We start from the raw sequence: 22,312 nt of genomic DNA on the forward strand, positions 1-22,312 counted from the left end.
TTGGTTCTTCAGGTTCTCTGTGGGGCACCCATTGAGCCCTTAAGAAGGGCCTGACCTTGAAGATGGTTTTTCTGGTGTCAATTTGTTCGGCTAGGCAGATTTCGGAGTTGCAGGCTCTGTCATGCAGATACCCCTTTCTGCGGATTTCTAATGATGGAGTTGCATTGCGAACAGTTCCTTCATTTTTACCGAAGGTGGTGTCCTCTTTCCATGTCAATCAGACGGTAGATCTTCCAGCTTTCCCAGAGTGGTCCAGGGATTCCCCCCTGGAGCGGGAACTGCATCTGTTGGATGTACCTTGGGTTATCTTGTGTTATCTGGAGGTCACTAATTCTTTTCGGCGCTCAGATCATCTTTTTGTGGTGTTTGGATGAGTAAAGAAAAGCGATAAGGCCACGATTGCAAGGTGGCTTAGGGAGGCTATTTGCTCTGCTTATATTTGTAAGGGTCATAAGCTTCCAGAGGGGCTGAAAGTGCATTCTCCTAGGGTGCAAGCAGCTTCTTGGACAGAGTGTCAATTCCTTTCTTCCCAGGAGATTTGCAGAGCGGTGGTGTGGTCTTTCTTCACACTTTCACCAGACGTTACCATTTGGACGTGCGTGCACAGCAGGGTGCATCTTTTGGTGAGGGTGTGTTGCGTGCAGGTCTTTTGGGTTCCCACCCAGTCTGCGGGTGCTTGGGTACATCCCACTTATCTGGATTGATCTAGGTATGTACAGGTAAGGAAAATTGGTTCTTACCTGCTAATTTTCGTTCCTGTAATATCACAGATCAGTCCAGAGACACTCCCTGTTGCTGCCGAAAGACTGTTTCCTGATAGTCATAATATAGTCAGAAGAGGTTTTTCTAAAGTAACTTTTTGTGTTTTCTGGAGATCATAGAGACATCAGGGCAGGGGGTTCCAGCCCTGCTTTATCTTTTCGCCCTGGATGGGTTTTCGTATTTTCTAATTCTTTAGCTTGTGTTATGTTACAGTTCAATACTGAGGGACTGCAGGTGGCACTCTCAGTTGTGTTGCAGTGCCTCAAGGTTTTGTTCTCTGCCTCCATCTGCTGGTAGGGATGCATAACCCACTTGTCTGGACTGATCTGTGGTATTACATGAACGAAAATTAGCAGGTAAGAACCAATTTTCCTTTAATATTTGTCCCTGAACAAACCGTGAAGTCTGGAACAAAGGCTTACTAAAAGCAATAGGCAGAGTGTAGAAGAACTGCAGAGAAATCACAGATTTTTAAATTACTTCGTATGGTTTTCTTGCCAACCACTAGGAACCTAGCTTTTACGGCCAGCCCAGATTTATTTCCCATCTGCTTTTGTATTATCAGTGGAACGATTGATTCAGTTGCCCATTGTCCTTGTCTGCTTTAGGCCATAGTTTGCAGGTAGTCTTAATTTGTGGACTTTGCATCAGTTTTCAAAGCAATTTGAAGCCCACATGAAGACGTTTGCACCTGTTTTTCTGTGCAGATGGAAACGTCCATGGAAAATAACGCAGGTAGATTTGAAAATTTAATGTGCACACGTTGTTTTCCTTCTCCTGGGAGCGTGTCCTCTTAATGCGTTCCACAATGTGTAGGCCTTCAGCTACATTGAATTTTCAGATACCCGTTTATGCAGGTAAAATGCTCATTACCCCTGAAAATGGCTTTGAAAATTGTCTGCCTCATAATGCTTTCACTCCTTGTCCTAAAGAAGCATTTAGAACGTCAGTGTCATGAACTCCTGCCAGTACTACTAGTCAATATGGCCAAGTCATCAAACACAGTAGAAAGAAGAATAAAGTTTTGTAGTTAGCTTGATGAACTGATTGATTAACTCAAAGAACACCCACTAATGGAGAGTAGAATTCTCCATATGTGACATTAACTAAAAGAACACCCACTAATGGAGAGCAGAATGTTCCATATGTGACGTTAACTCAAAGAACACCCACTAATGGAGAGTAGAACGTTCCATATGTGACGTTAACTCAAAGAACACCCACTAATGGAGAGTAGAACGTTCCATATGTGACGTTAACTCAAAGAACACCCACTAATGGAGAGTAGAACGTTCCATATGTGACGTTAACTCAAAGAACACCCACTAATGGAGAGTAGAATGTTCCATATGTGACGTTAACTCAAAGAACACCCACTAATGTAGAGTAGAACGTTCCATATGTGACATTTGGCGATTAGATAAAGAGTGCATCCCCCAGTGCAGCTGTCCATTAAAACCGAGTGCATGGAAAGGGGAAAATTTCAAACATGGACTCTAGGCAAAAGATGGGTGAATATACTGGGATAAAGCAGAGCCAACGTCTCAAGCAGGGAAAGAGAACATGGGGTGGAACTAGATCGACAGGTCTGACTCTCTTTTCTGTTACTGCTAGAGATTTTATGGCGAGACTGGGAGGATCTGTCTCTTCAGTCCCACTGTTGCCCCGATGGTATGCAGGCTTGTGACGCTGGCAGTGGAGCACAGTTTGAATTCACGCTCATGTCTTACAACATCCTGGCCCAGGACCTGATTGAGCAGAGCCCCGAGCTGTATGTGCATTGCCACCCGGACATCTTGAGCTGGAGTTACCGTTTCCAGAATATCCTTCAGGAACTCCAGCACTGGGATCCTGATGTGAGTGCCAGGGACTAGGTCCCCAGTGACATTTGGGTTAACGATGTGTTGAGGGAAAGTGGCAGGACAGTGCAGGAATGATCAGGAAGTGTTTGGAGCAATTCCCTATCGAGTCTGTAGAAGAGTGAGGCAAGTAGAAGAATGATGGAGCAGTACATTGGGAAGGGGAATTGAACCTTGCTTTCCCTCTTTAACACTAATGTTCTCCTTGGGTTTTCCAGATTCTTTGTCTCCAGGAAGTGCAGGAGAATCACTACTGGGAACAGCTGGAGCCAACCCTGGGAATGATGGGTAATTTCACAATACAAGTCTGCGCCTTAAAGTGGGATTCCACATAGCTAGTGCCCTAGGATGCTACTGAGGCAGGGCAGCAGTTTGAAGGGGGTCTTCTTTTGGGGTGATCTTGGATCCCAGGAATTTGCTTGCTTTTGTTAAGCTGCTAAGGCAGCTCCCAGTATAAGCAGTTTTATAACTTGCAGGCTGTCTGTGCTGGTCTTGTATCGTGAGCTTTGGGCAGCTGACCATGTGTATGGACTTTCATTTTCAGTTTTTATTTTATTTTTCCTGGGAATGTCAATGTTATAACAAAAACAAACAGTTGAACAATGACTTTGTTATAACAAACAGGAGAAAAATCAGCAGAAAAGTTATTGTTCCATTGATTTTTTTTTAATTAAAATAAAAACTGAAAATGAAGACCCCTGTTGATGAGATTTTAAACTTCTTATGGTGCTGGCATCCGGGAGGGAGTTAGAGGCCAAGCAGGAGGGTGACTCCTGTTGGGGGTGGCCAGTTTTTGTTCCCATGCATTTATAGACACACCTGTGAATACTCTGTATGCCTCTCTGTTCACACACGCACACACCTGTAATAGGAACAGGGCTGGATACTCAAAGCACGTTCAGCGATATTTAGCTGGATAATTTTTATTTTTTATTTATTAATTTTTATATACCGATGTTTCATGACAAAATATCACATCGGTTTACATTAGTTAACAAATATTCATTTAAAAATATTTGCATTTCCAAATAAGCGGGACTTATGCAACTTAAGTAGTGGCTGCTGAATCTGTGCCTATGTTCAGCAGTCACCACGTAGTTGTATAAGTCCCGATATTCAGAGGCTTCACTGTGCCGCTGAATGTACATCATAACTTAAAACGGATAAGATCTAAGCGGCTAAGTCACTTACACAGCCAGCTTTGAATATCTACCCCATAGAATCTGATGGCAGATAAGGATTTTATTTATTTATTTATTTATTTAACACTTTTCTATACCGACCTTCATAGATAAAACCATATCGGATCGGTTTACATCGAACGGTAAAAAAACTGTAGTGACAACTAAAGTAAATTAACAAATGGTGTGGAAGAGGCAAAGTTACATTCAACAGGGAGAAAGAACTTGGATGGTCTAGTGTGCCCAATTTCGTTCTTGGTGAAGTGCCAAGACCCCAGTTGATCTCTGGCTTTTCCCTCACTTCTTCGCAGTTGGGGACCATTAGTGCTAATAATTTCCTTTACTGTCTTTGTTTCCCCCACCTGTGTTGCATGCATCCACCTCTCCCTATGCACCCTAGCATCCCTCTGGCTTTGGCTGCTGCTTGTGACATGCCACCATGACATCATCCTGGTCTCAGCTTCTTCCTCCCATTGCGTACTACTTCCTTAAATTTCTCCATTTTTTTTGTATTGAATCTTAACTGCCAAGCACTCGACCACTTCTCATTCTGTCTCCTCCCTTAGGGGTGTCTACTGTTTTGCAGATCTTGGTGTAATCCCCAAAAAGTTTTCCTTCAAACTCCTTTGCAATATTGCTTATAAAGATACCGAACAGAATCTGCCCCAGGACTGATCCCTGAGGCACTCCACTAATCACTTTTCTCTCCTCAGCGTGAATTCCACTTACCACTGCCTTCTGTCATCTATCACTCAATCAGTTCCTAATCCATTCCACTACCTTGGGGCCCATCCTCACACTGCTTATTTTACTTATGAGACTTCCTATGGGGACCATATCAAAAGCTTTGCTGAAATCTAAGACATCACATCCAGTGCCGTCATGCAATCAGAGATATTGATCAGGTTTGGCATGTTCTCCCTCTGGTAAAATCATGCTGCCTCAGTTTCTACAGTCTGCCGGAATCATAGAAACATAGAAATGACGGCAGAAGAAGACCAAATGGCCCCATCCAGTCTGCCCAGCAAGCTTTCGCACTCTTTTTTTTTTTTTTTTCTCATACTTATCTGTTACCCTTGGCTCTTAGTAACCCTTTGGTTCTGTTTCCGTCCCGTTCCCCCCCCCCCCCCCCCCCCCAGTTAATGTAGATGCAGTTCCAACACTGCTCTCTAAGTGAAATATCTAGCTTAATTAGTTAGGGATAGTAATCGCTTCAATAAGCAAGCTACACCCATGCTTGTTTACCCCGACTATGTAATTCAGTCCTTGTTGATTGTTGTCTGTATATAGATCCACTTTTCTTCATCCCCCTGCCATTGAAGCAGAGGGCTATGCTGGATATGCATTGAAAGTGAAGTATCAGACTTTCTCCCCTGCCGTTGAAGCAGAGAGCTATGCTGGATGTGCATTGAAAGTGAAGTATCAGACTTATTTGGTTTGGAGTAGTATCCGCTGTAACAAGCAAGCTACTCCATGCTTTTTTGTGAATGGAAATCTTTTTTTTTTTTCCCACGTTACCTCTTGCCATTGAAGCTTAGAGCAATGTTGGAGTCGCATTAACTGTGTGTATGTTTATTGAATAAGGGTATTATCTCCAGGTAATAGCCGTCATTGGTATTATCTCCAGTAGTAGCCGTCATTCCCTCGAGCCACCCACTTTTCATTCCCATCCTTTAGCCTTTCTGGATCCACAGTGTTTATCCCACGCCCCTTTGAAGTCCTTCACAGTTCTGGTCTTCACCACTTCCTCTGGAAGGGCATTCCAGGCATTCCAGGCATCCGTGAAGAAATACTTCCTGACATTGGTTCTGAGTCTTCCTCACTGGAGCTTCAACTCATGACCCCTGGTTCTGCTGATTTTTTTCTGACGGAAAAGGTTTGTCGTTGTCTTTGGATCATTAAAACCTTTCAAGTATCTGAAAGTCTGTATCATATCACCTCTGCTCCTCCTTTCCTTCAATCTCTCTTCATAAGTCATTCGATGAAGACCTTCCACCTTTCGGGTCGCCCTTCTCTGGACTGCCTCCATCTTGTCTCTGTCTCTTTGGAGATACGGTATCCAGAACTGAGCATAGTACTCCAGATGAGACCTCACCAAGGGACCTGTACAAGGGGATAATCACTTCCCTTTTCTTACTCGATCAAGATACTTCACTACCCTTTTTTTTCCGTAGAGCTTCAAATAATTTTCCCACAACCAAGATAAGACTAATCTGGTCTATAATTTCCAACCTGTGTGTTACCACTGGTATAAAGAGGGACAACATCTGTCCTGTCAGGCTACATTGGCCGGTTATAGGGTAACCCCCTGGACTGGAGCAGTGTTAGACTCAGGGAAGCTGGTTTAAACAGGAACAGGAGGTGCTGGGTTTTCTACCTGTACCGGCCACATCCCCCTTGGGTTGAGCCCACTGGTTCTGGTAGCTGGTGATGCACTGGAGACAGGTACAGGAGGGCAACAACTAGAGCAGAGAAACAGAGAACAGAAAGGTGCTCACAAAACAAGGAGCAGAGATGCACCAGAAGGAGAGACAAACGGATTATGCGGAGTGGCATGGGGGTGAGCCCTTAGTGTTGTGGTGTAGTTGACACAGCCTCGTAGGTAAATCAGGAGGCATCTGCTGACGGCTGGCGAATGTGCTCTGAAGAGGGACAGATTGGAGCTTCACCTATACTAACAGGTTGATCCCTTGAGTTCTTGCGGCCAGCAGGACTTAGGTGGGTTCCTAGGGCGATAGGGTGAGCAAGAGTTCAAGAATACACCAGAGTCCGAACAGGCAGCAGACAGGAGATATTGGGGACAGGCCGAGGGTCGAGGCAGGCAGGCGTAGTCAGGTCCAAGGCAATGGTCAGTACCAGGTCAGGCTGAAGAATGGACAAGGACAGGCTGGGAGACACTAGATGAGACAGTCTGGGCAAGGGAAGGCAAGGCTGGATGAGGCAGGCTGGGCAAGGCAAAGCTGGTACGCAAGAACTATAGGAATGCAGGAACGCAGGAGCAACACGCACTGCACTAGGCAGGAGACCTATTGCTGAGGTGAAGTTAGGGCGTGCAGCTGGGGCTGATGTACCTAGCTGCATGACGTCATCCAAGGGCACTGGCAGACTGGATTCCTGCTGCAGGGCCATTAAAGGGCGGCGCGCCTAAGGAGGGCCCTGCAGGAAGAGCATCATGGCGTCATCCTGGTGGTGGCGTTCCATTGTGTCGATTTGCCAGCCTCGGTGTAAGTGCTGTTGACCAGCAAATGTAACAAAGATAAGACAAGAACAAGATAAGACAAAGCACAGGGCAAGACAAGGACAGGAGAAACAAGATATTAAGGCCAAACAAGCAAACACAGAAGGTACAGATAAGGATACAAAGACCAGGAAAGCCACTACAATAGGCCAGCATTAAAAACTAAGGCCCACACTAGGAAACAAGACCTCAAGAGGAGGCAGGGAGTAACAGGTGAGGCAGTCACAGAGTCTTCGAAGGATAAGCTTGTGCATCTCAGACTGCGGCCCTCTGAGGGCTTCTGCAGGCAGAGTCCTCGCATGCCTTTCTCGAATCCCATGAATCCACTCCTGTCTTCAAAGATCTATTGAACAGCTGACCAGCCAGAACCTCTCTTGAGTTCCCTTAATATTGCGGGCTGTATCGTATCTGGTCCCATAGCTCTGTCCACTTTCAGTCCTGTTAACTTCACACAAACTCTGTCTTCTGTAATGGTATAGCATCTGCCTCACTGCCATGATTACCCTGCCACCAATCGGAGGTCCTTCTCTAATCCCTTCTTCTTTCTGCTTTTTCTTGTCACCCACTGTGCATTTGTCCTGGGGGATGTTTTTTTCAGTCTTAGAATCCTTACTGAGAGTCAAAGTGAAGCACAGACAAAAGCAGGAAAAGTTGTATTCTGAAATATTTATTTATTTGTTTTTATATACCGGTGTTCGATTTGCATATCACATCGGTGTACATATAACTTACAAAGTGCAGGAAGTCAAGCATTTCCTTTTGTTTGGTACAGAGAACACTAGAAGCAGAAAAGTGAGGAGTAACATAATTAAATTTTATTTTAAAAAGCGGTATATAAATACCTTAAAATAAAATAAATAAAAGATGGGGGTAATAGTAATAAACAGTTAAATAACATTTGTGATCGTAGTAAACAATATGGTAGTAATAGTAATAAACAATAAATAGCATTTTAATCGTAATAAACAGTAAGTAATATTTGATGTAGGGTGTATTTGTGGCAATGGCATGGGGAGCATGTTATATATACATATATGGTGAAACTGAGACAGTTGTCAGTATGTTACAATATTAAGTGTTGGGGAAAAACATCATGGGTAGTGATCTGATAGATATAGCATAAAGGCTATAGAGAGGATAGACATTTAATTATGGTGTGTTGGGTGTGGGTGGTGTTTTCCTTGCCTGTCGGCGTTGGGACTTGGTTGGGATTCGTTCGTGCTTGTTGTTGGGAAGGCTTTGCGGAATAGCCATGTTTTGAGATTTTTCTTGAACGATTGGAAGTATGGTTCTGTTCTTAGTTCTGTGGGGAGTTTGTTCCATCGGGTGGGGCCGGCAGTAGATAGTGTTCGTTCCCTTGTTGATATCCATTGAGTGGCTTTTGGGGACGGTGTTTGTAGAAGGCCAGAGTTTGAGGAGCGCATATTCCGAGTGGGATTGTGTAGGTGAATGGGGGTGGTAAGCCAGTTGGTTTTGTCGTTGTGGAGAATTTTGTGAATGATGGCTAGAGTCTTGTACTGTATTCTCTGAGGGATGGGTAGCCAATGTAGGTCTTTAAGGATGGGTGTGATGTGGTCTGATCTTGAGCTGTTTGTAAGAGCTCTGACCGCTGCTTTTGGAGTAGTAGCACTCAAGGCTCCTCTCTATCCCCCACCCTCTTTAATATCTATCTATTGCCTCTCTGCCAGCTCCTCACAAACCTTAACCTAATTCACTACTTATATGCTGACGATGTTCAGATCCTGATCCCTATAAAAGAATCCCTTCCAAAGACGCTCTCCTTCTGGGAGGACTGCCTCAAGTCCATCAACCACCTACTCACCAGCCTGAACCTAGTCCTCAATGCAGCCAAAACGGAAATTCTTCTAATCTCCTCCAACCTCTCTACCAGCCATCATCAGACCACCTCTATTCCTCAGACCACTCAAGTTAGAGACTTAGGAGTCACCATTGACAATCATTTAAACCTAAAAAAATCAATTAACAATATTACAAAGGACGGTTTCTTTAAGCTACAAGTTATGAAAAGACTCAAATCCCTCCTCCATCTCCAGGACTTCAGAACGGTCCTCCAGTCAACAATATTTTCCAAAATCGACTACTGCAACACTCTCCTCTTAGGACTCCCGATCTCTGCCACTAGACCACTATAGATGCTCCAGAACTCAGCAGCCAGGATATTAACCAACACTAACCGGAGAACTCACATCACCCCTATACTTAGAAATTTACACTGGTTACCTATTAAATACAGAATTCTGCACAAAGCACTCACCATTATCCATAAATCCATACAAAACCAACTTCCTTTAGACCTTCAGTTCCCTCTCAAATTATACACATCTGCAAGACCCATCAGAACGGCACATAAAGGAACCCTTCAAGTCCCCCCAAATAAATCCACCCGGCTAACCTCCACGAAAGAACGAGCTTTCTCTACAATTGGCCCCATCATCTGGAACAACCTGCCGACTGACATAAGACTGGAACCCTGTCTGACTACTTTCCGAAAAAAACTCAAGACATGGCTTTTCGTCCAAGCCTTCCCTGAAACCTAACAGTGCAACAGTTTTCGTCATATAGCTCAATAGACTAAATGTCCAACCCAGCCATTGTATATTCACTCGTGTTCATTCTCCAGTTTTTTCTGTCCTTTGTTTCCTGGCTACTCTAGCCCCCAAGTTTTATTCACCATGTTATTTGTATCTGCGCCTCGGCCTTCTTGTTATATGGTTCTGTTAAGTTAACCCCTAAGTTTGATGTAAACCAGCCTGATATGAAGCTTGTCATGAAGTTCGGTATAGAAAAATGTTAAATAAATAAATAAAATCTTTTCCCTAACCTGATAAAGATAATCACAACATGAAGAATAAATCAAATGAGAATGCATGATTCTCAAACAACCCACGGACTAAGATGTGAAAACTACCATTTTATTGGTGATTACCAACACTCCTAGCCTTATGCACTTGTCATAATTTCATTTGCCCCAGAAACCCTCTCTAGATTCATGGAAATGTAATACCTACATATGAATACCAACGTCGTAACCATTCGCTTTGATTTTGCTTGTTTGTCTGTTGAATTTATAACTATTAATGTCATCTTGTAAACCGTTGTGATCTATACATGGAATAATGGTATAGAAAATGTGTAAATAAGTAAAATAAATAATTTTTTGCAGCTTATGCAAGAGAAAAAAATGTAAACTGCACTATATCTTCTGCAAAAGTGTGTAGAACTTAGCCCTTAAATTTAATATTAATAATATAGAAACATAGAAGTGATGGCAGAAAAGGCCCATCCAGTCTGCCCAGCAAGCTCCCATAGTTATCAGTGTCCCATACTTACCAGTTAAGGTCAGGGCTATTGTTTGTTACTATTTGAGTCCAATTTCCTTTCACCCTTGCTGTTGACACAGAGCAATATTGGAGTTGCATCAGAAGTGTAGTATCAGGCTTATTGGTTAAGGGTAGTAACCGCTGCATCAAGCAAGTTACCCCCATGTTTATTTGTTTTCCCAGACTGTACAGTTCAATATCCTTGTTGGTCGTTGTCTGAATCCAATTCCTCTTTTCCTCTTTTCTTCCTGCTGTTGAAGCAGCGAGCAATGATGGAGTTGCATCACAGTATGAAGGCTTATTGGTTAAGGGGAGCAACTGCCACACCAGCAAGTTACCCCCATGCACTCTTTTCTTCATTCCCATCCTTTAGCCTTTAGGGATCCACAGTGTTTATCCCATGCCCTTTTGAAATCTTTTACTGTTTTTGTCTTCACCACCTCCTCTGAAAGGGCATTCCTGGCATCCACCATCTTCTCTGTGAAAAAATATTTCCTGACATTGATTCTGAGTCGTCCTCCCCGGAATTTCATTTCATGACCCCTAGTTCCATTGGTTTCTTTCCAGCAGAAAAGGTTCGAAGTTTGTGCATCATTAAAACCTTTCATGTATCAGAAGGTCTGTATCCTATCTCCCCTGCACCTCCTTTCCTCCAGGATGTACATATTCAGATCCTTCAGCTTCTCCTCATAAGTCTTTTGATGGAGACCTCCCACCATTTTGCTCGCCCTTCTCTGTCCCTTTGGAGATACAAACTGCAGAACTGAACACAGTGCTCCAGGTGAGGCCTCACCAAGGACCTGTACAAGGGGATTATCACTTCCCTTTTCTTACTGGTTATTCCTTGCTCTATGCAGCCCAGCATTCTTCTGGCTTTAGCTATCACCTCGTCACATTGCTTCACCTTCTTTAGATCACTAGACACTGTCACCCCACGGTCTCTCTCCTGTTCCAAGCAGATCAGTCTTTCACCCCCATCGCATACAGTTCTTTCAGATTACTGCATCCCAGATGCATGACTGCACTTCTTGGCATCCCAGTTGCTATATCTTCGACCACTCTTCAAGCTTCCTTAAATCCCGTCTCATTCTCTCCACTCCTTCTGGCGTGTCCACTCTGTTGCAGATCTTAGCATCATCTGTAAATAGACAAACTTTACCTTCTATCCCATCCGCAATGTCCTCACAAAGACATTGAATAGAACCGGTCCCAATTACTGTAAGAATAAGAAGCCTAAAAGTCTTCATTGTATAAAACTTCACATCCTTTATCAAAGTAAACCTCAGGTAGATCTGATTCAAAAAATTGCCTTAAGCGAGCCTTAGTAAGTTAAATAAAACACACCTGTGTCCAATCACAGTAGTTAAGCTAATTTGAATATTCCTGGATGGAGAATCAGGCTGTCTGTGTTCTATGCAGGGCCACAAACAGGTCTAGTTTTCACTATATTCACAATGAATATGTATGAGGTATATTTGCATGCACTGTCTCCGTTGTATGCATATATATCTCATGTATCTTCAGTGTGGACCTGTTTGTGGCACTCCAGGACCAGAGTTGCCTACTCATGTAATAGAGATTCAAGTATGGTGCTTTTAATGTATTTATAAATGATCTGCCAAAGGGAACAGTGGAGTGAGGTGATCAAATTTGCAGATGAAACAAAATTATTCTGTGTTTTTGAATTGCAAGCAGATTATGAGAAGTTGCAAAAGGCCCTTGTTTGTCTAGAAGACTGAGAAAAGGTCATGAAGCATTAGGTTAGAGAAATCTATTATCCTTGGGCATGAGTAACAAGAAATAGATCTACTTTATTGGATCTGCCAGGTATTTGTGACCTGGTTTGGCCTCTGTCAGAGACAGGATTCTGGGCTCGATGGACCTTGGTCTGACTCAGCATGGCATTTCTTATGTTCTTTTGTTCTTATCCTAATGGCAGATGAAATTTAATATGGACAAGTGCAAAGTGATGCACATGAGGAAAAGTAATCTACATTAGAGTTACATGATGTTAGGTTCCATATTAGGAGTTAGCACCCAGGATAAGGATCTAGGCATCTTCATGGACAGTACTTTGAAATCGTCGGTTCAGTGTGCTGCAGCAGTCAAAAAAGCAAACAGTGTTAGGAATTATTAGGAAAGGCATGGAGAATAAAACAGAGAATGTCATAATGCTGCTGTATTTCCCTATGGTGAGACCGCACCTTGAATACTGTGTACTATTCTGGTTGCCACATCTCAGAAAAGGTATAGTTGAATTAGAAAAGGTACAGAGAAGGGCGACCAAAATGATAAAGGGGATGGAACATCTCCTCTGAGGAAAAGCTAAAGAGGTTAGGACTTTTCAGCTTGGAGAAGAGATGGCTGAGGGGGGATATGATGGAGGACTATAAAATCATGAAAGGAATAAAAAGATTAAATGTGAATTGGGTATTTTTCCGTCGTTAAGCAGGGCTGAAGTAGACATGATCTGTGGGTGACATCAGGTGGTACCAGACAGAACTCTCTCTCCAAGCTTGTAGAGCTTTGAGCTCTACCGAGCATGTGCAGGAGATGCTTCTAGAATCTACTCAGTCTGTTTTTGTCCTCGTTATCACATGGACTGCTGAACAGTCTCTCTGATTGTCTCCTCAGAAAGAGAAAAAAAAAGAAAATAAACATCGCTGCTTGTAGCGAGCCCCAAACAAAACATTTCAGTACTACAAAAAAAAAAAGTAAAAGATCATGTTGAGAAAACTGACAAGGCTGGCTCTTGCAGGTTCCTCTTATCTAAAACAGATGGCCATAATCTCTACTATCGCTGCCTAGGTCCAGATCATGACCATCCAGACTGTGCAGCCTGAGGCCTAATATCTCCTTTTTCCCAGAGAGCAAGAGTAACAAAGATAGCTTCCTTGAAACCTTCAATGAAAAGTAGGTCTCGGTCGCAGAGCCACCACTTCTCTTCCTCATTCTGAAGCTTTGACTAGGTACCAGGATCCTCTGGTATGGAGATATACTCTGTGCAAAAAGAGGAGGTTCCCTCACAAATATTCAATGCAGCATCAAGAAAAAGTGGCAGAATCATCGATGACTACGAAGCACATCAACAAACTTACATCAAAAAAACACACACCGTCCAGCGCATCCAAAAAGCACCACCCTGAGGTGAAAGCCCACGATGCACCATTTGACACAAGCAACATCGATATGTCCAATCCATGGGACCTTGACGAATGCATCAATGCAAACATCTCCAGCACACCCAACGCATTCTGTTTCAATTTCTTTGATGTGCAAGTCATCACATCCAAAGAAGCCTGCACTAATGCAAATCATGCATTCTTCCTCAATGCACGCGATACATGACTCATCTACAAAACTGTTGAAGTTGTGGCAGCAGCTAAGGAACAGTCTGAGGTGGTGAGTGCACCAGGGACAGCGGGAGCTGTTGGCCCCTTCTCCCCGAGGGTCCTGGGGGTTTGAGGGAAATCACGGCCACACTGGTATGGAGCCGCGGGTGCGGCTGTAGTTTGTCTTTCGTGCCGATCGGTCTGGCGCTGCTGCGGGTGGGGCTCCGTTGTTGCTGCGCTGGCGCCCAGTGCCTTTCCTGCACACTTCCCAGGTCGAATTTTCTTATTTGCAATGCACGGTGTTGCAGCCTACGGAGTCTTTGGTGGGCGCTGCATGTGTGCGCATGCATGGCCCGGCATTTAGTCAGCTGTGTGGGCGGCCTACGTTGGAGCGCACAGATTTGCTGATGTGACAAAGCCATGTGTTGCGGCCTTCAGGACCTGCGAGGTCTGGACTGCCCAGCTCAGCAGCAGTTCCCTGTGCGAGGGCCCTCTTCTCAAAAGACCCCCCCCCTGCCGGGGGGGGGGGTCTTTTGAGAAGAGGGCCCTCGTTCCTTGGGGTTGCAGCTACCGGCCCGGGGGGCCTCAGGGACAGCCGTACCTGTAAGTGATCACAGGCAGGGGCTTGCGGCCACCAGATATTCCAGGGATTCCCCTCTCCTTCTGTCGCCTGTGGGGCATGAGGGTCAGGATGGGGGAGGGGATTCGTATGGCAGCCTTCTTAAACAGGGGGCTAAGGATCCTGAAGATTTCTCACCGGAGTTCATTCTGCTCCTTCATAAGGCCTTCCTGGCAAGGAAGGGAGTGGGGGTCAAGCATCCGAAGGGGAGACCTCCCCGTCATGCTTCCAGAAATCCGAAAGTGGCGGGATCTGCGATACCTGGGTTTGGGTTGAGCAAGTTTGGAGGCTGATCCCAGGGATGGGGAAGATTCTGATGATATGCCAGAGGATCCTTCGGATTTGCAGGGGGCCGATCCAGATGAAGACATGGACCTGGGCGCAAATAAGGATGATCCAGACCTGGATGAGTTTCCTGTGTCAGAAGGGGATGACCCTCGGGTAGTCCACTTGTTTAAGAAGGATGAATTGCGTCCCCTTATTCTGCATGTGTTGCAGGCCTTGGCGGTGAAGGTGGCTCAGGGGGAGTCAGATATTGTAGGGGTGAATCTGGTCCTGGATGGGCTGTAGGATCCGCCTAGTGCTTTTCCCTTGCTTAAGAAGATTCGCAGGTTGGTGAACCGGGAGTGAGACTTCCCGGAAATGGGTCTGAAGATCGGTAGGGCTATTGCAAAGATTTACCCCCTGATGGAGAAGACCTTGGAGGTCCTGCAGGTGCTGAAGGTGGATGTGGCGGTTTTGGCGTTGACTAAGAAAACGACTATACCAATAGCGGGGACTGCTGCCTTGAAGGATGTTCAGGACCGCAAGTTGGAGATTCAATTAAAGCGGATGTTTGAAGTTTCCGCTTTGAGTCTCCGAGACGTGATTTGTGGTAGCATGATGCAGAGGCCTTGTCTGTGCTGAGTGCAGAAGGCACAAAAGCAAGCCTCCTCAGGGGATGTCGGTTCTCTGCAGTCGGCGTGCTTGGAGGCTGGAGTGGCTTATGTCGTGGATGCGCTTTATGACTTGGTGTGTACTTTGGCCCAGGAGCATGGTCTCAGCAGTAGCGGCTCGCAGATGTTTGTGGTTGCGAAATTGGTCGGTGGACATGTGGTCCAAGGTACAACTGTGTAATCTTCCCTTTAAGGGGAAGCTCCTTTTTGGGGATGATTTGGATCAGCTGATAAAGACTTTGGGAGAATCCAAAGGGAATAGGTTTCTTGTGAATAGGAAAAACCAGCAAGAAGTTGTTTCCACCTCTGTCCTGGTTTCGGGAAGCACATAGGTTCCGGTCAGTCAAGTCCTCCTCAGGTGCGGGAGCGAAGCATTCAGTGGGGCGGCAGCAGTCCTTTTGAGGTGCCAGCAGATCTTCCAGGGATGGGATCGGTCAAGGGGCCGGTGTTGGAAAGTCATCGCAATGAAGCCAACATCGCCTGTTCCTCCATAGAAGCAGAAAGGGGGCAGATTGTCCAGCTTTTACGAGGAGTGGGCCAAGATTACCTTGGACTGCTGGGTTTTAGAAGTGGTGCGAGACAGCTATGTACTAGAATTTTCTTGCCCTATCAGGAAGACTTTCTGGAGCCCCACGTTGTTTCTTGAAGCAAGCGAGAGGCAGTGTGGGGGACTCTGCAGAGGCTGTTAAGTCTAAACATGATTGTTCCTGTCTTGAAGGAGGAACAGGGATTGGATTGGGAAGTTACTCCATTTATGTTGTGGTTCCCAAGAAGAAAGGAACGTTTTGGCTCATTCTCGACTTGCAGAAGGTGAACAGGGCCCTGAGGGTTCCACATTTTCAGATAGAGAAATTAATAACAGTAATTGAATCGGTCCGCAGAGGAAAGTTTTTGGCATCATTGGGAATGGGAATATCATTCATATTCCCATTCAACGGGGGCCATCAGAAGTTTCTTTACTTCATGGTGTTGGGGCAACACTTCCAGTTTCTTGCCCTCCCCTTCAGACTGGCCATGGTGCCTCGGACTTTTATGAAGGTGATGGTGATAATGGCAGCAGCCCTTCGAAGAGAAGGGGTGTTGGTTCAACCATTTCTGGATGATTGGCTTATTCATGCGAAGATGGAGGAGGAGTGCCAGAGGTCTCTCCAGCGAGTTAGGGCACTTGTGGTTGCTGGGTTGGGAGATAAATGTGGCGAAGAATCGCCTGGTTCTTTCCCAGTCATTGGAGTCCTTTACAAGAAGCCCAAGATGCATTTCTGATACTCTGGAACACAGACCTCATGTACGCTTTTCCTCTGATACCACATATATCTCAAACAATACAAAAACTAATGAGGGAACAAGCCACGATGACTCTTGTCGCACCAGCATGACTGAGACAACCATGGTATGCGAATCTCATTCAACTGTCCTTGAAGATTCCAAATGTCCTGGAGACCAACCACTTTCTTCTCTCCCAAGAAGGAGGCGCACTCTTGCATCCCATTCTACCTTCCCTACACCTGACAGCATGGATGTTGAAAACACAGAAAAATGGTCCCTTTCAGAACCAATCCAAGAGATCCTTTTCTCCTCCAGAAAACCATCTACAAGACTTATCTACTCCTTGAAATGTAAATGACATTCTGCATGGTGTCATTTTCATCATATAGACCCATTCAATTGTGGCCCTAGATTTTTGTTGGCTTATCTGTATTCCCTAGCAAAATCGGGTCTTGTAGTAGCCTCAATCTGTGTACATCTCAGTGCTAATGCAGCTTACCATGCATCGGACAATAGCAAACTGATTTCTCTGCATCCTCTCATATCCAGATTTATAAATGGTTTGCTTCTTATGCATCCTCCTAAGAAGAAACCGCCGGTATCTTGGGATGTTAATGTAGTCCTAATCACTCTTGTACAACCTCCCTTTGGACTGCTAGATACAGCACATTTAAAAAAGCTGACCTGGAAAGTTCTGTTCTTGGTAGCTATTACTTCTGTGCAGAGGGTCAGTGAACTACAAATCCTAGTTCACTACTCCCCCTACTTGCAATTTTTTCATGACAAAGTAGTACTAAGAATACATCCCAAATTCCTGCCAAAAGTGGTTTCTGCGTTCTATTTAACCAGTCAGTCATACTGTGTACCTTTTATCCAAAACCTCCCATGAGGAAGAAAAGACATGTGGCACATTGGACTGCAAGAGAGCATTGCCATATAACAAACACCATACTCTACCTCACAGGAAAGCATCCTAACTCGCTGGGAGTGAGGGAAAGAGAACGCTTTCCAACTGGTTTATAAGCTATGTTCAGCATTGCTGTTCTGTTACTGCACTTGATCTCATTAACCCAGGCAAGGCTCAGAAATTCAAAATCATCCATTTGAGGTACAAAAACCTACTCATACATTTGAAAAGGCGCGCACATGAGCCCATAAACGCGAGCAGAGATATGCTAATTTTATATCTTGCGTGCAAGTACACGCATATCATTTGAGAGAGAGCGTGCACGTCCGTTAGAGAAAATATGACACTATACATATCTCCCACTGTAAGAGGGGCACTTTCAACTCCGGGTGTGTTTGGGGGTGGGGGTGGGGCAGTGTTACCGCACCCTAGGCAGACCAATATAACACCCCCCCAAAACCCACCCAGAATTGAACGTGCCCCTCTTACAGTGGAGAGATAAATAGAGCCTCTCTCACTGTCACTCTCTCCCGCCCCATGTTCAGGACCCCTCTGGTTCCTTTTCCTGTAAGCCTCACGCCTAAGCCTGAACCTTGTTTCTTATCAGGACCAGCAGTAAAGTTATGTAGGTAACATGCCAACGTGCACCATGATCAGCCTTTTCAAAATCTGGGATTACGTGTGCACTGGTATGTACACGCGTACTTAAAATTTGTGTTGCGCGCAGCCCACATATGCGTGTATGAGGCTGTTTTTGTGCCCGCATTGCTTTTAAAATCTACCTGTAAGGGAGCAGTACAGCCTAGGGGTGAAATTCTTCTATGCATGAAACGAGCAGGATCTGGAGGTGATCATATCTGATAACCTTAAGGTAGCTAAACAGGTGGATAAACTGATGGCAAAACTCAGAAAGATGCGTAGGTGCATAGGGAGAGAAAAAGAGAGGTGATATTGCCCCTGTATAGGTCTTTGCTGAAAACTCATTTGGAATAGTGTGTACGATTCTGGAAATCGTATTTTCAAAACTATATGAATCAGATGCACTGTGTCCAGAAGGTGGCTTCTAAAATGATCACTGGTCTTCATTTTAAAGCGTATGGGGATGGAGTTAAAAATCTAAATGTATACTGTAGAGGAAAGGCAGGATAGGGGAAATATGATAGAGACATTTAAATATCTCAAAGGTATCATTGCACATGAGGCAGTCTTGAGATCTGGAATGAGGGCTTATGAGAAGAGGACGAAAGGGGTAGACAGAAATATTTCTCTACAGAGAAGGTAGTGGATGCATGGAACAGCCTCCCAGTGGACTGAAACAGTATCTGAAGTCACATAAACATGGGAGAAAACAGGGATCTCTGAGGGAGTGGTAGGGATTATACAGCTAAGCAATTGTGTGGATAGGCCATATGGTCTTTTTCTGCCTTCCAATTTCCATGTTTCTTATTTACTTTCTAGGATTCACATGTTTTTACAAGCGTAGGACAGGGAGGAAAACGGACGGCTGCGCCATCTGCTACAAACATGATCGCTTTAGTCTGCTGTGTGCCAACCCTGTAGAGTTCTTCAGACCGGGCATAGACATCCTGAACCGGGACAACGTGGGCCTGGTACTGCTGCTGCAGCCTTTCACACCTGCAGCAGTACCAGGTAGCAACTCTGCAATCATGCCTCTCTGTGTAGCAAACACCCACCTGCTCTACAACCCCCGCCGCGGGGACATTAAACTCGCCCAGCTGGCACTCCTCTTGGCGGAGATCGATAAGGTAGCAAGGACGACTGAGGGCAACTGCTATCCCATCATCCTGTGCGGGGATCTGAACTCCGTGCCCAGTTCACCCTTGTATAACTTCATCCGAAATGGGACGCTGTGTTACCTCGGAATGCCTGCCTGGAAGGTGAGGATGCTCTGCTATCAGCAAGGCTTGCTTCAGTGTTTCTCTTCTGTAATATTTGTCCTGGTTTCACAAAGGCACTTTGGGGCCTTTTTAATGGCTCTGATCGGCTATGCAAGAGGTTGGCTTCTGTTGTTGGCCTAAGTAAGGAAGAGTCTTTTGTCATGCTAATGCTTGAATATTCTCAGACATTTATACAAGTGTTCACAAGTGCATGCTTGCTCTCAAATGCTCACCTGCATCACATATACAAAATTGGAAACCAGAGCCCAGGTTTGCTCTTAGATGTGACACCTGACAGCAGCCATGCTGCTTTGCTACGTGTGAGCACTGCTCTGTTACTTTGCTATGTATGTGTGGTTTAATGTAAGCATGAGTGCAGTGATGGGTCACACAAAGGTCGGAGTCCTGAACTTCAAGAGTACCTTAGAGAGGATGGGAAGAGCTTTGTGAGGTAAAATTATTGTGCTAGACAATGGGCTAAAATGAAAGCTGCTAGAGTAAGGGCAACAACTCTTTCAGGCCAATGCAGAGAGGTGCGTCCAGCCGGACACCCAGTTTTATCAGCAGTAGAGTGCACATTTTTATTAACATAAGCCATACTGTCAATGCAGCAATGAGTTTTATGCTCACAAAATATGTGTCCAAAAAGGTCCGGCCAGTTTAGCGCCCTCACACAGAAATTCCTTACTACTGAGGGCATGAAGTATTCCCTTCTAATGCTGGCTGAACTCATATGTTTTTAACACTGGAAACTTTACACCTGGTCGGAGTTGGGTGGATAAAGTTTCCAGCGTTGCTGTGCTGGCACTTCAAACTAAGGGACATGGAAAAAAAAAAAGATAAGTCCATACTTATCCGGCTAAGTGGTGGCAGGTTATTGCGACCAGATATCTAGTTGTGGTTAGCCTCCGGTGACCAGGCCTGCAAAGGCACAGACAAAGAAAACATTGCCGAGACAGTAAACCAAGGTAACTAGACGTCTTATGGATATGATGGTGACGAGAGAAAGTACAAAGGTGGGACTATAAAATCGACATGGATAAAGCGCATTGTTTTGGGCAGTGTACATTAAAGAAGGAATAGGAGAAGGCCCACAGATAGCCCGCACACATAAGAGAGAGGGGTAGAAAGCACTTTCATTTACAGAGGAGAGGGTTGGCATTAAAAATGGACAAAGTAATGGGACCACATGGCATAGTAAGGGAGTTCAGACAAGGACCGACGCAGGGCAGATATCATGCCAGGTAACTGGAAACGGAGGCGTTTGCTGACTGCAGGCCAGTCAGCCTGACCTCCGTGGTGGGTAATTAAGGAGAGGAGAATGGAGTATCTCAATGCAAGGCCGCCTGGCATTATCAGTGGACTTCCTCAGAAAGGGGATCAATGACATTAAAAAGGAAGAGTAGTCCCCTTGCTGGGTGTATACCCACATAGCAAAAGTGGGTCAAATTGTGGCTAATTACAAAGAGAATGCGTGTCTTTTCACAAGTAACATCCACCAAAGTGATTTAAAAAGTGGCAAGTCAAAAGCAACTTAAAAGGGGGAACAGATGATGATTCTCTCACACGGGAATTAAAATCAGGTATTGTAATCGTGCACACTTATCAAAACGTACTTTTTTTTCTTTTTGTTTTCACTGTAAAACAGTGACAAAGTGTTAGCCAAACCCAGATCTACCCATGTGTCTTTACTGAGGAGGACGTTGGGACCATATGCATACCTGAGATTTTCTTTGGTGCTGATTCTGAGCCCCTAAAACAAATCTCTGTGATAATGGAAGATGAAATAGATCAACTTGACAAACTGAGTAACAAATCACCAAGATTTGATTCTGGAATCCTGAAAGAGCGCAAACATGAAATTGCAAATTACTAGTAATCTGTAACCTATAATTTAAAACAGACATATTACCTGAAGGTTGGCCAATTTTTATTAAAGGACTCCAGGGGTCATCCAGGAAACCATAGACCGGTGAACCTGATGTTGGTGCCGGTCAACATGGTTTTTAGCAAAGGGAAGTCTTGTTTAACATTTTTTTGAATAAATATGTAGATTAAGATGTACTGGTTGATATGGTGAATTTGGATTTTCAGGAGGCGTTTCACAAAGTCCCCGGTGAGAGACTCCTCAGGAAATTAAAAAGTCATGGAATAGGAAGCAGTGTCCTATTGTGGTTTGGTAACTGGTTAACAGATAGGAAACAGAGGGCAGGATTAAATAGTTTTCCAAATGGGGAAGCACCACCAGGATTGGTACTGAGACCTGTGCTGTTTAATATTCATAAATATTCTGGAAAGGGAACAATGAGTGAGGTGATCAGACTTGTAGATGATACAAAATTGTTCAAACTTCTTAGAACTTCTGAAGGAATTTTTAAGACTAGGAGCCTAGGCATTTGCATGGTAGATGAAATTTAATGTGGAACAGTGCAGAGTTATGCACACAGGAGAAAATAATCCCAACTATATAGGTGCATGATGTTGGGTTCTGTATTGGGAGTCACCACCCAGGAAAAGGACCTTGGAGTTTTTGTGGACAGTACACGGAAATTCTTAGCTCAGTGTATGCCATCGGTCAAAAAGGCAAATAGAATGATAGGAATGATCCAAAAAGGAATAGGGAAAAATATCATACTGCCTCTGTATCGAGCTATGGTACGACTGCAACTTGAGAATTGTGTGCAGTTCTGGTCATCCCAACTCAAAAAAAGGTAATGATGGAACTAGAAAAGGTGCAGAGGAAGGCGAGAAAAATGTAAAGGGGATGGAACATCTTTCCTATGATGAGAGGCTACACAGGCTAGGGCTCTTCAGCTAGGATGTGATAGTTTATAAAATCATGAAAGGGTAAATAGGGAATGGTGGTTTATCTTTTCAGATAATCTAAAACAAAGGGACACTAACCAACAGATTTAAAAACAAATTGTTGACAGTACTTTTCCACTTTACATACTATCAACCTGTGGAATCTGTT

At 44.5% G+C, this 22,312-nt stretch overlaps 1 protein-coding gene across 1 annotated transcript in view; it reads left to right on the forward strand.

Annotated features, from left to right (window-relative positions):
• Positions 1-22,312, forward strand: part of ANGEL1 (angel homolog 1) — a 137,980-nt gene that overhangs the window by 21,448 nt on the left and 94,220 nt on the right. The window contains exons 3-5 of the mRNA XM_029586104.1: positions 2,377-2,618; positions 2,840-2,909; positions 18,899-19,338. Of these exons, the coding sequence (XP_029441964.1) occupies positions 2,377-2,618; positions 2,840-2,909; positions 18,899-19,338 (752 nt within the window). The remainder of the gene's footprint in view (positions 1-2,376; positions 2,619-2,839; positions 2,910-18,898; positions 19,339-22,312) is intronic.

This window comes from Rhinatrema bivittatum, unplaced genomic scaffold (assembly GCF_901001135.1).
Source record: "Rhinatrema bivittatum unplaced genomic scaffold, aRhiBiv1.1, whole genome shotgun sequence".
NCBI classification, from domain to species: domain Eukaryota; kingdom Metazoa; phylum Chordata; class Amphibia; order Gymnophiona; family Rhinatrematidae; genus Rhinatrema; species Rhinatrema bivittatum.